Source organism: Diabrotica virgifera, chromosome 2 (genome assembly GCF_917563875.1).
Source record: "Diabrotica virgifera virgifera chromosome 2, PGI_DIABVI_V3a".
Taxonomy (NCBI): domain Eukaryota; kingdom Metazoa; phylum Arthropoda; class Insecta; order Coleoptera; family Chrysomelidae; genus Diabrotica; species Diabrotica virgifera.
Window position 1 is genome coordinate 74,688,451 of NC_065444.1, and position 16,809 is coordinate 74,705,259.

At 31.5% G+C, this 16,809-nt stretch overlaps 1 protein-coding gene across 3 annotated transcripts in view; it reads right to left on the reverse strand.

Annotated features, from left to right (window-relative positions):
• LOC114342823 (venom carboxylesterase-6) overlaps positions 1-16,809 on the reverse strand; it is a 75,081-nt gene that overhangs the window by 19,929 nt on the left and 38,343 nt on the right. The window contains exons 4-8 of one of the 3 annotated variants that reach the window (XM_028293631.2): positions 16,590-16,743; positions 16,176-16,361; positions 15,810-16,012; positions 9,668-9,806; positions 9,428-9,597 (exon numbers count right to left, since the gene is read on the reverse strand). In XM_028293631.2, the coding sequence (XP_028149432.2) occupies positions 9,428-9,597; positions 9,668-9,806; positions 15,810-16,012; positions 16,176-16,361; positions 16,590-16,743 (852 nt within the window). Of the gene's footprint in view, positions 1-9,427; positions 9,598-9,667; positions 9,846-15,809; positions 16,013-16,175; positions 16,362-16,589; positions 16,744-16,809 lie in introns of all 3 variants that reach the window. The other 2 variants (XM_028293630.2, XM_028293628.2) reach the window with 2 other exon arrangements.

A 16,809-nucleotide genomic window follows, 5' to 3' on the forward strand; every position in this document is an offset into this window, starting at 1 on the left:
ACCGAGTTATTAAGCCTTGAAAATGGCTATTTTCGCATTTTTCAAATTTTAAATCGCGTATAACTCGACAACAATCAATTTTAGAGAAAAATGTCTACTGTAATGTTTAGAAAGTTTTACTTTTCCGCACACGTGTTACTTTTATGCACGCGTTTTACTTTTCCGCATGCGTTTTACTTTTCCGCACGCGTGTTAATTTAGATATGTTAATATGGCCTTAAAGTAATTATAATATGTACATGCAATAAACTAATATTTAGGTACTATTTACTAATTTATTTCAAATATATCTTATTGTGTTCATGTTTTAATGAAATTAACGCGAAAATTCGATGAAATAAAATAATTTTGACCTAATATTCGAATCGTCGTCATGGAAACCAAGATCGTCGTCATGCTAACCAATTATGCTGAAAGTTTGATTTTGACAACCTTGTCAAAGAATTAATTTGTGTATGTATTTTCATATTAATTAAATTAATTGATTAAGATTTGGTCATTTTTTAAAGACTCGTAGAAAAAATATTGTTCCTAACGCTTGCAGAAAGTCTCTTTTCCGCACTCGACTGCTTGCCGAACTCCGCGTCGTTCGGCAAACTGCAGTCGCGTGCGGAAAAGTATGACTTTCTGCGCTTGTTAGGAAAATTATTTTGTGAAGTGAAAAAATTATTTGTGTGAATTTTCTCTAAAAAAAATTGTTTAAACAATTTATCGATCAAGGTACTGCCTGGCACCCAGTAGATTTGTTATAAGGACCTCTTTTTGAGTAAGTTTGTGCAAAAAATTCGAATCGGAGTAATTTACCTAACGGGGGCGACGATACAGGCTAGACTAATTTGAACATATTCAGTAACATTTAATTTCTAGAATCGGCTGTTTGTGTGAATCAGAATCAACTTTTACTAAATGGCATTGGGAAGAGTATACTTTTCCTAGTTGGAGTCTACTTTTACTAGTAAATGTTGAATATAAATCTTCATTTTATATTTATAATCAACTTTTACTGAAACCAGCCGTTAGAGTTGACTCCAACTAGTTGGAGTTAACTCCAACTGAATAATCAACTTGAACTGTAACATATATATCATACTAGTGATGTCATTTAACTGGTCGTGATGCCGTAATCAATGATGTTTTTAAATGAGAGCAGGGGTCGTGTGATAGCTCACTTGAAAGGTTATTTCATTCTCTATTCAGTAATATAAACCTTAACACAATTATTTATAGAGGGTGTCCTAAACCAGTTTTTTTAAGTAAATTAACTGAAATTTAAGAAATGCTTATTTGACAAATAAATATTGTTTTTCGCCTAAATTCAGTGTTAAGGCTGCCAGCCACCTGTCTCTTAGCAGCTTGAACATTGAATTTAAAGAAAAGCAATAGGTATTTATTTGTGAAATAACATTTTTACCTATTTATGTATTTTGAATTAAATAAATTGCTTACATTCTTCTTTTTGTGTCAATTAATTTAATCAAACAAATTTTTTTTTTCACCCTGTATAAAAAATTATGTTAATGTTTATATTACTGAATAGCGAATATTCTCATTAAAAAAATAATCGATTACGTCATCACGCCCAAATTGATGACGTCATTGATGATATACATGCCAAAACATTATAATTAAAAAATAAAAATCGACTTGTTTCGGAATTTTTCTCCAAAATCGCCCATTCTCGAGAAAATTCATTTATTCCAACCTAAATGTCCTCACTGTATATTTGCTTTACCACATAATTTTGAAAATTGCTATTATGAAAAGTTGTTTAGAAAAACTAGTATGTTCTAATGTGCAATTATATCATTCTAATTTAAATGTTGTGAACTATAGAGATACTTTACTCTTGAACCAAATTCATATTTTTTTATATACCTCGTATAGAATTAATAAAATTTGATATATGATGGTTGCATCTTAAATTTTAGATCATAAAGAGCCATTTATGAAGAATAACTTTTTTTTTGGCATACACATTAGTGATTCAGCCAGTCACAAGTTACATATAGCCCTAACTAACCTAAATAATCCTAACTACCCTAAGCGAATATCCGAAATACTTCTCGTCCAGGGACCCATCAGGACAAGAATAACTTTTCTTCGACAAATTAAAAATAAAAGAGTTATAAATGAAAATGATGTTGGTAGGTAGGTATCCGTAATTTGAGAAAAATCTTCCAATTTTTTTTTCATTAGAAGGATGTAATTGCATATATTAAAACATAATTTTTTATTCCAAAAAACATTTCATAATAACAATTTTCAATATTGTGAAATAAATAAAGATATTTTACTCTTTAGCGAAATTCATATTTTTTGACAAACTTCGTATAATATAGATACAATTTGAAATTTGATATCTTATGGTTGAATCATAGGTTTTAGGCCATGCAGAACTTTTTATAAAGAATAATTTTTCGTAAAATTAAAAATAAAAAAGTTTCCCATAATATATGTGCAACTTAAGTGATACCCTGTATATAACATATACATAAATATAATGTATAAATAATAAAAAATAGTGAGCTGTCATTTAAGGTACTAGTATACTTTAAAATTTTAGAAGACCAAAAATAAGCATTTTTTCAAGATTTTTTTTCTCAGAACCTTTATTAAAAACGAACAAATACCCTGGGCTAATTAGCAAAATACAAGGAAAAGTTATTTATAGTCTGTTCGCTAAACTCAGACGCAACTTTCTAGATATTTTAGTCGGTAATTTTGCCAATTTTAGTAAAATTGGCAAAAAATAATTACTAAATAGTTAATAATCACTAAATAGTTAGTAATTTTGCAAATTTTTGCAAAATTGGCAAAAAACAAAAAAATTATCGACTAAAATATCTAGCCAGTTGCGTCTGAGTTTAGCGAACCGACTATACCAGCAATTTTATTGCTGAAATCGAATCTTATGATTGTATATATAGGGTGAGGCAGATAAAGGGCCTATTAGAAATATCTCGAGAACTAAAGGTAACTGAATTATGAAAATTGGAATAATGGGGTTTTGAAGACTGATCTATTTAATGAAAATATTTTCATTTACTTTGTACTTCCGGTTATACCGGAAGTTGCGTATAACTTCGTTTTTTTAAATGGGACATCCTGTATGTTTTTACATTTTTGGATTCTCCTCGATTTCTTCTTTCTTAAATATAATGTTTTGTAACATTATACAGGGTAGGTTAAAAGATAATTACGTTTTCTTATTAATTTCGTAGCAATATTCACACCCTGTAGGATTGTAGTAGTTTGACATAATTAACTCTATTATTGTTCAAATGATTTCTAATATAGTCTACTATTGTTAACAATTTATAGTATAGCTAAATTTTTAATTTTACTATACAGCGCGGGTCTAAACTCGGAATGAGTATTTTCTGAGTTTTCTTAAATGGAACACCCTATATTTTAGTATTGTAATGAAATGATATTTCATGGTACTTTTTTATTTCTTAAGCATTCACTATACCTAACTGCTTTAATTTGGGCTTAATTGTTCATCGCACCAACAATCTTAACTTCGATGGCATTTTGACAGTTCAACCATTATTGGCAATTTTAAGTATCAGTCTAGATTAATATGTATTTATTTACAAAAAATTATTTGTGACTGAATATTTTCACGGCCAACCTAATACAATTTCACATATTTTGTGTTGGAATTAATGTTTTGCTTGAATCACCAATAACTCACAAATTAAAGCAGTTAGGTATAGGGAGTGCTTAAGTAATTAAAATGTACCATAAAGCAACATTTCATTACAATACTAAAATACAGGGTGTTCCATTTGGGAAAACTCAGAAAATACTCAATCCGAGTTTCGACCAACCCTGTATACTAAAACAAAAAATATAACTATACCGATAATCCCTAACAATAGTAGACTGTATTATAAATCATTTGAACATAAGTAGAGTTTATTATGTCAAACTACTACAAGCCTACAGGGTGTGAATGTTGCTACGAAATTAATAAGAAAACGTAATTATCTTTTAACCTACCCTGTATAATATTACAAAACCTTATATTTAAAGAAAGAAGAAATCGAGGAGAATCCAAAAATGTAAAAATATACAGAGTGTCCTATTTAAAAAAAAAACGAAGTTACAATCAACTTCCGGTATAACCGGAAGTAGCAAAGAGACCAAAATATTTTCATTAAATAGTTCACACCTCAAAACCCCTGCATAACAATTTTCATGATTTTCTTACCTTTAGTTCTCGAGATATTTCTAATAGGCCCTTTATCTGCCTCACCCTGTATTAATAATATAGGTATGCAAAGTTCGCAGATAGTTTGCTACTTTTTTTATAAACAAAATGGCGCCCAAAAATCGTGTTTTTTTCAATTTTTTCTCTATAACTCCAAAGATTTCAACTTTACGCCAAAAACACCCAAATAAAAATTCACCGCAATTAAATTCTACATAGAGGCGTGTTTTTTCCGATTTACTTAGACGAGAATTTTCCCCGGAAAATGCGGGTTTTTCCAACAAAATCTGTACTTTTCAACTAAAATTTTAGGTAAGTAACTGTTTATTAATAATTAAATAACTTGGTAGTATAAAAGCCTTTTGCGAATAGATTATAATTCCAGAAGCCGATGGAAATTAAATGAACAGTTTAGCAACAATTGAATTGTTAATTAAAAATTTACGGTCGCTATAATAACCACAATAATTATGATACATAAGAATAATTATGATTTTTGTACAAAAAAACACTGTACCTATCTAATGTACTTTACAGAATTAAAATTGGACTATTTAAAGCGGCCTCAGGAATATTTAAAAATTATAAACAATTTTTTGGCTTATAAACAAATAGAATATCTCGGGAAATAATAAATTAAATTAAATCATGAAAACGGTATTGAAAAAAAAAAAAAACGGCAGGACGCTTCTTTTAAAAGAAAAAACGTTTAATTGTGATGAGTGGTTCCTGAGATACAACCGGTTAAATTTGACCGGCATTTACGGCAAAGATATAAACAATAGGATCATAATTTTCGAACAATCACCGTTTTATTTTTATCCTATTTCTTCTCACCAATTTTCATATTTTTAAAATAATCATAACATACCTATATTATTATAATAAAAACTATCGATATTACGAGTGAAAATTGCCAAAAATAGCAAAACTCCAATCAAAAATCAGGTTGTAGAAAATGTAATTTCAAAGTTCAAAATCGGTATACGTTAAAAAAATGCATTTTCTCGGCTTCCCATGGAGCAAATTACTAAATGTCAAACTTGCTTTTGTTTTGTTATAATAGATTAATTTATTTATAAGAAAAGAAAACTACACATTTTTTCCATTTGTAGACTTTTTTAGATAAACTTACTACAAGTGTACCTTTTAACGTTAAAAACACAAATATTCTCATTTGAAAGCTGTATAATTATTTATAGTATATTAAGTATGGAGAACGGTAAGGGTTTTATACCGATCGAAGACAATTGTTTGGAGTGGGAGCGGAGCGACGACTCCAATTATTGTCTGAGATCGGTTACCCTTAACGTTCGACATGCTTATAACGTTTTTTGCACGATTGATACCATTATAAATTATAAAATTAAACATTTTCGTCATATTGACTAGTTTCATTCATTTTATCAAGATAGATACTTTGGTTGTTAGGTAGTAACTAGGGTGCATAACAACAATGGAGAATTGAGTTTTTATTTAGTTGTCAATAATTTTAAGTACAATTTTGATTATTATAAATTAAAATATGAGCTAAAGTGCAATACTAGTAATACTACTAAGGTATGCGATTCTGCAGGAGTTTCTGTTAGAAGTGAAACCACAGCCCAAACAAGTGGGATTTCATTAAATAATTTAACAAATTGTACCATAAGTTTCAATATTAATAAATAATTCGTTAGTTTTCTTTATTCTTTCAAAAAATAAATTAAAATTAAGAGATTTTTTAACTCGACGGTAAGTGAATTACTTACCGTCGAGTTGGAGCACTTACCGTCGAGTTGGATTACTTACCGTCGAGTTGCTAGTAAATGTCACCTACTGACGTAAAATCTGTCACGGTAAACAGTCAAAAATGATCAATCGTGCAAAAAATAATCTTTATTTAAACAAATTAAACATTTTGTTGTAATAAATAAATAAATTTATTATAACCAAACAAAAGCAACTTTGACATTTAATAATGCGTTAATTAGATGGCTCTACTCGAGTTACTTGGGAACAAAAAAAGAATGAAGAAAATTTCTCCATGGGAAGTCGAGAAAATGCATTTTTTTAACGTATACCGATTTTGAACTTTGAGATTACATTTTCTCCAACCTGATTTTTGATTGGAATTTTGCTATTTTTGGCAATTTTCACTCGTAATATCGATAGTTTTTATTATAATAATATATGTTATGATTATTTTAAAGATATAAAACTTGGTGTGAAGAAAGAGGATAAAAATAAAAAGGTGATGGTTCGAAAACTATGATCTTATTGTTTATATCTTTGCCGTAAATGCCGCTCAACTTTGACCGGTTGTATCTCAGGAACCACTAATCAAAATTAAACGGTTTTTCTTTTAAAAGAAGCGTTTTTTAAATACCGTTTTCGTGATTTAATTTAATTTAATATTTCCCGAGATATTCTATTTGATTAAAAGCCAAAGCATTGTTTATAATTTTAAAATATTCCTGAGGCCGCTTAAATAGTCCAATTTCAATTCTGTAAAGTACATTAGATAGGTACAGTGTCTTTTTATACAAAAATCATATTTATTCTTATGTATCATCATTATTGTGGTTATTATAGCGACCGTAAATTTTTGATTAACAATTAAATTGTTGCTAAACTGTTCATTCAATTTCCATCGGCTTCTGGAATTATATTATATACGAAAAGAGCTTTGATGCTACCAAGTTATTTAATTATTGATAAACAATTACTTATCTAAAATTTTAGTTAAAAATTAAAGATTTTGTTGGAAAAACCGGCATTTTCCGGGGAAAATTTTCGTCGAAGTAAATCGGGAAAACACGTCTCTATGCAGAATTTAATTACGGTGAATTTTTATTTGGGTCTTTTTGGTGTAAATTTAAAATCTTTGGAGTTATAGAGCAGAAATTGAAAAAGACACGATTTTTGGGCACCATTTTGTTTATAAAAAAAGTAGCACACTATCTGCGGACTTTGCATACCTATATTATTAATATATACAATTATAAGATTCGATTCCAGCAATAAAATTGCTGGTAAATAACTTTTCCCAAAAATAGCCTGTTCTCCGATAATCTGCCCAGAATAAAAACTTTTTAAATGTTAATAGGTATCTAACTCTTAAAGAATACAAAAAATACAGTAATATTGTAGAGGGCGCCAAAGTCAAGGAGTCGAAAAAAAGTAGTTTTTTTTCGACTCATTGACTTTTTTGTTTCAGATATCCCAATCCTCAAATTACTTAACTGTCCGCCATCATTTTTCGAGGCCTCGATTTTTGCTGCCTCTACAATATTAGTGTACATGTATAAATAAAAAAAGAGATATTTTTTTGTATTTTTTAACAGTTATACAGTGTGTCTACTTAAAATGGAAACATATGGAAAACTTTTTTATTATTAATTTTACGAAAAAAGTTATTGTTCATAAAAAGTTCTGCATGCTCTATAACCTAAGATTCAATCATCAGATATCAAATTTTATCATTATTATACGAGGTATGTCAAGAAATATGAATTTCGTTCAAGTAAAGTACATTTATTTCTCTGAATATCGAAAATTCGTATTATGAAAAGTTGTTTGTAATTAAAAACTAAGATCAAATATGCAATTACATGCTTCTAATTAAAAAAAAATATATATTTTACAAATTTTTTACAAATGTATAAATACCCAACATCGTTTTTATTTATTACAATATATTGTGAAAAATAAAGGTACTCTGAGTGAAATTCATATTTTTTGACATACCTCGTATAAAATTAATTAAAATGTAAAATGTGATATCTGTTGGTTGCATCTTCGGTCTTAGGACATACAGAGCTTTTTATAAAGAATACCTTTTTTTCGTAAAAGTAATAATAAAAGAGTTATCATATGTGTAATAAATAAAAACGAAGTTAAATATCCATAATTTTGAGAAAAATTTGGAAAATATTTTTTTTTTCAATTAGAAGCATGTAATTGCATATTTGATCTTAGTTTTTAATTCCAAACAACTTTTCATAATAAGATTTTTCGATATTGATAGAAATAAAGGTACCTACTTTACTCTTGAACGAAATTAACATTTTTTGACATACCTACCTCGTATAATATTGATAAAATTTGATATCTGATGATTGAATCATAGGTTCTAGAGTATGCAGAACTTTTTATGAAGAATAACTTTTCTTCGTAAAATTAATAATAAAAAAGTTTCTCATATGTTTCCAACTTAAGTAGACACGCTGTATATTAATATGTAAAAAGCTTTATGTTCATTTTTAATAAAGGTTCTGAGAAAAAAAATTCTTGAAAAAAATGATTATTTTTGGTCTTCTAAAGTGTACTAGTACCTTAACATTACATAAACATTAATAATACAACAAACTAAGTTTTCAATCTAAGAACACATAAAACAACATCCAAAAATGTCATTCTACATCCTACCAGACTGAAAACAATGGGAACCTTCTCTGGTAACACCTCCGTGGCTTCTACAATTTGCAAGCCATAACGGATGCTGAGACTAAGGAAGATGAGGGAATTTTACAATTTATAATTCACGTCCCATCTGCTCAGCGCGGTAAAGTTCCAACGAAATGAAAATGTTAGAAAAACGAAATTGAAAATGGTTATTCATTTTTGATTAATAATACAATTTATTTATTTGACATTTCAATTTTGTGTTGACGATTACTGTGTCGACAGAAAAGAAATATTATAATAAGGATCGTGAAGTCACAATGTTAAATTTGAGGTCGGTTATCTCGAAGATGGTTACAGATACCTAAATGCCGATTTCAGATTTGGGTTCAGGAGACAAAACTACACAGGAATCCATCGCTAGATAGGCTGTAAGTGTTGCAGGCGGGGCGACGCACGAACGAACGAACAGACTTCGCGAATTTATAAACGAAAAGTTTTCGTTGAAAATGTAACTGAACATATAACAGGGTTAAAGTGAAGATTTGTGGGCCACAATGCGAGACAAGAAGATAAAAGATGGAAAGCTGAAACACAAAACTGGAGACCGTGGACAGGGAGAAGAGGAAGACCTCAGATGCGATAGAGGGACGATATTGTAAAAGCTGCAGGAACTCACTGGAAAAGCGCAGCCAAGGACATACAAATATGTAAAGATTTGGGGAAGCCATATGTACAAAGTTGGATAGAAATGGGCTAAAGAAGAAGAAGAAGATCTAAATACCAGGCATTCTAAAATAAATGGTAAAACAATATGATACTTACCTCTACAGCATTTCCAATTTTATCTATGAATAATCCATCAGTATACACCTGTCTGATAGCAGCTCCTACAGTTTGTTTCTGAGATGCATCTTCTATGCGCATATTGTCATTAACCAGCAAGCTAAGATTACTGTCCAATGCACGAGCAGTCCATTTGAATGATTCGGGATCTTAAAACGAATCAAACTCAAATTATAATCAAGGCATTAATTATGAATTATAAATAAAGTGACTGCTTACCTAGAGCGTCCCAGATCATTTCTTCAGAACAAATTCCTAATATTAGAGGAACTCTTTGCATTTCTCCGTTTATTATTGCTTCGTACATTCTTTTGGTGATAAAAGCATCGTCGTGATTTGGTTCGATGACTGGAGTGAACTGAAACCCCTGGATGATTTGGTTGTTGATAAATGTTTGCTAAATTAAAAGTCATGTATAAAACTGGGCGTCAAAATTTCACTATACCAAAGTCTACAAACATCAAACAATTATTTTTACAGTATCTTCTTTTTCTTAGAGTGCTGTGCATTTCTGCGTAGGCTTCCACCGTACACTGTCTTATCAAGTGAGATGTTAGATAGTCAAGATTAAATTATTTTATTTTTAGCAGCATTGCGAAGCATTTCATAATTGTGTATTAGACCCCTCTTACTCTCTATTTTACCTTCTGGTACTATGGTTGGTTTTTAAACCAGGAGAAGTAAACTAAAAAGACAGATTCACATCCAAAAAAGTCACTAGAAAAATCGCCAAATATATCTTCTTTTTTGGTTGATCATATTGATCTTCGACGACGGTAATCCATAAATATTATACAGGGTGAGTCATGAGGAACTGTACATACTCCTACCTCGTATAGAGGCTCCTATGGGGAATAATAAATGACCATTAGAAGGTGTCTGCTCCCATTGTTTAATAATATACAGGGCGAGTTTCGCATTTTGACAGAAATTTGTATTCGCCATAATTCTTAAACGGTCAGATCGATGTGTCTCTTATTTTGGTCAATCGTTACACTATTACCACCTTATCAACTGATTTATTCAAACTAAAAAAAATCAGGTCCGGCTTCAAAAAAATTAGTTCGTTTGGGTCTTAGAAAAAATTTCACCCTGTATAAGCTTCTTAAAAACCATAATATGAATTTTATAAATTAGACAAATAAGCAATTAAAATGACATATTAATTTTTTTCCCCACACGATTACTTAATTTTTTATAAAAAAATTAAATTTGACTATGAATTAAAAGTTTGGTAAAGTGTACCATAGATATAAAAAAAATAACTTTTATTACAAAAATAATTTTTTTTTGAACAAATATTTAATTTATGTTACCACCCAATCAACAGATTTATACAAACTAGAAAAAATTCAGGCCCGGATTTAAAAAATAAGTTCATTTTAGTCTTAGAAAAAATTTCACCCTGTATACGCTTTTTGAAAACTCTAATATGAATTTTACAAATTAGACAAATAGGCAATTAAAATGGCATGTTTATTTTTCCCCACACGATTACTTAATTTTTTATAAAAAAATCAAATTTGACTATGAATAATTAAAAGTTTGGTAAAGTGAACCAAATTTACTAGAAACCAGATTAAAAAAAGTAACTTTTATTACAAAAATTAATTTTTTTCGAACAAATATTTAATTTATGTTACCACCCAATCACCTGATTTATTCAAAATAGAAAAAAATCATGCCCGGATTTAAAAAATTAGTTCATTTTGGTCTTGGAAAAAATTTCACCCTGTATACGCTTTTTGAAAACTCTAGTATGAATTTTACAAATTAGACAAATAGGCAATTAAAACGGCGTATTTATTTTTTTCCCCACACGATTACTTATTTTTTTATTAAAAAATCAAATTTGTCAACATCGGAATTTTACCATAAAAATAAAAAAAAAATAAACAACGTTTTTCTTAAAATTACAAGCTTCACCATTTTTTTTTCTATACCACGTCTAGATCTAAAACCCATAACACTTCTCTTTGGACTCTATAGTTTAACATAGATGTGATCAAATAGATAAATTTAAAAAATTTTCACTTAATTTTTGCGATTTAACTTTGCAATTAACGAATCTGCACCTTTCATTTTTAAAAATTCATAACTTTTATGAGAAGAAGACTGAAAGTCTACAACAATTTTCATAGTCTTCACAATGGTAAAAATATATGTGCTGTAAAAATTTCAGAAAAAAAAATATTAAACTGGAACAGAGTTGTAGCGAGTTAAACCGTGATTTCATTTTTTTTCATTTTTAGGTTAAAATTCCGATTTTGACAAATTTGATTTTTTAATAAAAAATTAAGTAATCGTGTGGGAAAAAAAAACAAATATGCCATTTTAATTGCCTATTTGTCTAATTTCTAAAATTCATATTAGACATTTCAGAAAGCTTATACAGGGTGAAATTTTTTCTAAGACCAAAACGAACTAATTTTTTAAATCCGGGCCTGATTTTTTTCTAGTTTGAATAAATCAGTTGATTGGGTGGTAACATAAATTAAATATTTGTTCAAAAAAAATTAATTTTTGTAATAAAAGTTATTTTTTTTTTAAATCTATGGTTCACTTTACCAAACTTTTAATTCATAGTCAGATTTGATTTTTTTATAAAAAATTAAGTAATCGTGTGGGGAAAAAATAAATATGTCGTGTTAATTGCTCATTTGTATAATTAGTAAAATTCATATTATAGTTTTCAAAAAGCGTATACAGGGTGAAATTTTTTCTAAGGCCAAAACGAACTAATTTTTTTGAAGCCGGACCTGATTTTTTTCTAGTTTGAATAAATCAGTTGATTAGGTGGTAATAGTGACAAAATAAACATTGACCAAAATAAGAGACACATCGGTCTGACCGTTCAAAAATTATGACGAATACAAATTTCTGTCAAAATGCGAAACTCGCCCTGTATATTATTAAACAATGGGAGCAGGCACTTTTTAATGGTCATTTGTTATTTCCCGTAGGAGCCTCTATACGAGGTAGGAGTATGTACAGTTCCTCATGACTCACCCTGTATTATACTAATACGTCGCTAAAGAGTTCTAAAAACAACTGTTTTTTTTTTATATAAAAGCAGACTAAGAATCTAAAAATTAAATGAATAACGCAGAAAACACAAAATGTTGCTGACACAACAGTGGAGTAAACTTGCCTGAGGTTGGACCAATTACAAACAAGCATTATTATGGGGCGGTAAATTCGAATTACTCCTCCCGGTTTAAAAACAGAGCATAGTTGCTGAAAAGTGTATCGTCCCTTTCGTATTCTTCTTCTTGATGTGCCTATCGTGACGAATGTTGGCGATCATCATGGAAATCTTCACTTTATCTGCAGCAGGGCGGAAAAGCTGCACAGATGTTGTGTTGAACCAGGTTCTGAGGTTCTTTAACCAGGATGTTCTTCTTCTTGGACCTCGCTTTCCAAATATTTTTCCTTGCAGGATGACTTGTAGGAGGGCACATCTGGATTCATTTCGCATAATGTGTCCAAAGTATTCCAACTTTCGAGATTTGATGGTGGTTAGTACTTGTCGGTTCTTCCCCATTATTCTAAGAATTTCCTCATTTGTGACCCGATCAGTCCATGGGATTGTAAGATTTCTCTGATATAGCCACATCTCAAATGCTTCCAATTTTCGGCACATATCCTCGTTAAAGGTCCATGATTCAACACCATAGAAAAGGACAGAGATCTCAGCATTCTCACTTTTATACCAAGAGAAAGGTTGTGGCTCTTGAAAAACGCCCCCATACGGTTGAAGATTGATCTAGCTTTTCCGATGCGCGCTCTTATTTCTTGTTTGTTGGTCCATTCTTCATTTATTATGGTGCCGAGGTAGTTGTAGTGCCTCACTCTTTCTACAGGGGTTGGTTGATATAGAGTTGACCTTCTCTTATCTTTTTCTTGTTGACGATCATAAGCTTTGTTTTCTTTAGGTTTATATTGAGTCAATATTGTTGACTGTAATACGTGATTTTGTCCATGAGGACTTGTAGGTCTTCTAGGTTATCCGCAAATACTATAGTGTCATCTGCATACCTGATATTATTTAGTCGGTACCCGTTTAATAGAATACCTTTTTCAGTTTCGTGCAAAACTTCGATAAATATTCTTTCAGAGTAAAGATTGAAAATTAGGGGGGACAAAATGCAGCCTTGCCTCACTCCACGCATGATTTTGACATATTCGGTGAGTTCACCGTTAACTCTGAGGTTTGCAGTCTGATTCCAGTAAAGGTTTCTAATTATTTTCAGATCTGGGTTGTTAATTCCTGCTTCTTTTAGTATTTGCATCATCTTGGTTTGTTGTACTCGATCAAACGCCTTCTCGTAATCAACCAGACATGCGTATACGTCGCAATTTACGTCTCTGCATCTTTGGAACAAGACTTGTATTTTAAACAAAGCATCTCTCGTACCAACAGTATTTATGAACCCGAACTGGTTGGGCGAAATTTGACTTTCACATAGCTTGTAAATTCTTGTATGGATTACCTTAAGGAACAATTTTAGGAGATGACTCATCAGGCTTATCGTACGGTATTCTTCGCACTTTTTGGCTCCTGGTTTTTTTGGAAGTGCAATAAACTCAGACTTCAGCCATTCTGTTGGTATTTGTCCAGAGTTGTATATGTTGTTGAATATCTTTGTGATTATTGCTATTGATTCGTTGTCTCATTTCTGCTATTCCCATGATTTCAATATGCATTCTCTTCATCTCCTGTATTGCATTATGGATTTTTCCTCCTTTATATAAGGTTTTGACATTCCATGTACAGATCTTGATATTCTTTCTGCATTTCAATTTATTATCTTGTGGTGAACTCAAAACTATCCTCCCCGGAGAACCGATCAGAGGACTTACTCCGGAATTTATTTTAGTGTTAAGCATTACCATGATTGATTCACTGGGGCGTATCGCTCTGGATCATTAATGGGGTGTTTGCCCTACTTGTTCTTCCCCATCCTTATACCGTTGACCAAATATTTGGTTCATCCGCCTTCGGGGCCTACTTCACAACCTCAGGACAAAAGGGTGTCCTACCACTTACCAACTCATCCACCCGAAGCCGTTGGTCAGCAAGTGGAGGATTGCTTATAAGGCCAATCTTTCAGTGAAGAATATGTAGTAGAAAGAAATATAGCGACCTAATCTAATAGCAACCTAATCGCCATTCGGCGGCGGAAGAAATAAGAGTTAGCCAAGAGAGGCTGATAGGAAAGATTAAAGACATTTCACTCAAGACAAGTTGAAAATGAGCAAAATGTGAAGGCCCTTATGAACCGCCAGGTGCGTTTCATAAGCGTATGAGTATTGATACACCTTGTACTCCCGCTCATACTTCGGGGTGTTGACTACAGACTGTATGGCTCGTCCAGCATGCCATAGCATGGAGTATAGGGTGCACGCCATTTTAACAATGTGTACCCCCCAACTACATGGCCTGACTACGAATTTCCTTTCGTATTATATGCCCTAAATTTGCAGTCTTTTTACTTTTTACATAATCAAAAAGTTCCCTATCCTGAAGGTCCGCTCTTCTTATACTTCCTCATTTCTGACTGTTCTTTCAACACCGGTGAACGACACTACCATGGAATGGCACCACATTTCAAAAACTTCACGTTTGTTAACAGATCTGACCTTAAACGTCCATCATTCCGTACATGCATGAGAACGGACCAAATATTACACTTTAGTATCTTGTAACTTGGAACTACCATGGAATGGCAGCACATTTCAAAAACTTCACGTTTGTTAACATATATGACCTTAAACGTCCATCATTCCATTCCGTACTTGAGAACGGACCAAATATTACACTTTAGCATCTTGTAACTTGCGATCAGTCAGAAATTTACGAAGATTCAAAATAGCAGACTTAGAACTACAACGTATGCTCAGCACCGGTGCTAGGGTATAAGGTGCCCGCCTGCAGAACTAGCATAGACGCCCTTTACTTTTTTAAAATTAGTATTTTGTATAACACCAGCAGAAAAAAAGCTCATTATGGCGCCCCCTAAACAACGGCGCCCGCAGGCATCCCTTGCAGGCCCGTTATCGCCGGCCCTGCGTATGCTGCACCAATTTAATATAATCTCCGGAAAAATTTAACATGGGAATTTTCCCAAAAAAGACAAAATGCATGGTTATAATAGCAAATCTACTATAATGTAAATTGGAACTGAAAGGACTGAGAACAGAACCAGTGATACAGTTTAAATATTTAGGTATCACACTATATAGATATGGAAAGCTCGAATCAGAAATCGAAGATCAAGTGAATAAGAATAGAGCAAAAAGAGCCGCAGGATGACGCAGGATATATACCTATATATAATATCAGAAATAAAGTTCTTACCGACATCATAGATTTGGCTGCATCATTAACTTTCTCGGCAGTTTTGCTTTGCAAAAACTCCAGCAATTCTTGGGAACTAGCTTTTGGATCGAAGGTAGGATCTAATTGAACAGACAAACCGTATGCTATGTCACGATAGTTTCTTTGGAAGGTCCATGGACTAAGAATGGATCCACTTTGTGCAATGGCAGCCCTGAACAAACCTAGAAATTAAAAAGCATAAATCTCATAAAGACACGTAGGTATTGTTGATATAATCCAATATCTTCCAGGAACTGGCAAACTAATCTTAAATTTTATTAACTTGTTCTTTTTCTGATGCCAATCCTATTCTGGGTGTTTCCACTCGTGGGAATAGATACCAACCTTTAGATTTCTGGCTCATAAGTTGATAAGTCACCGATGCTGCACCTGCACTTTCACCAAAAATGGTCACTTTAGTTTTGTCTCCTCCAAAATATTCAATGTTTTCTTGTACCCACTTTAAACCAAGCAGTTGATCTTTTAATCCGTTATTACCAGGTATAACGGTGTCTCCAGTTGAAAGGAAACCTAGAAACAAGAGAATATAGTAAATTAATTTTATAAGAAGGCGAATAAATTAACTAAGCTAACCAGCTATAGATCAATAAAAAGGCGATTATGTCAGCCACTCTTCATATGGATATGGATATGGATTTCCTGGATTTAACTTGAATACTCTTGTTCTATTAAGCCCAATCAAGGTTCCATATTTCATTCCTGAAGAAAGAACAGAATTTGTAACACTTATTTACTTACCAAAAGGACCAACACGATAATTAACATTGACAATGATGACATCATATTCCATTAAGTAATGGGGACCATTGTAATCAAAATTGTTGGCTCCGTTAACAAATCCTCCACCATATATGTAAAACATGACGGGAAGAGAACCATTTTTTGATGGATCCTAAAACAAAATATGATTTGTTTATGTATACAATAGGAAAATAGATTATTGCGTTTCTTTTAAGCT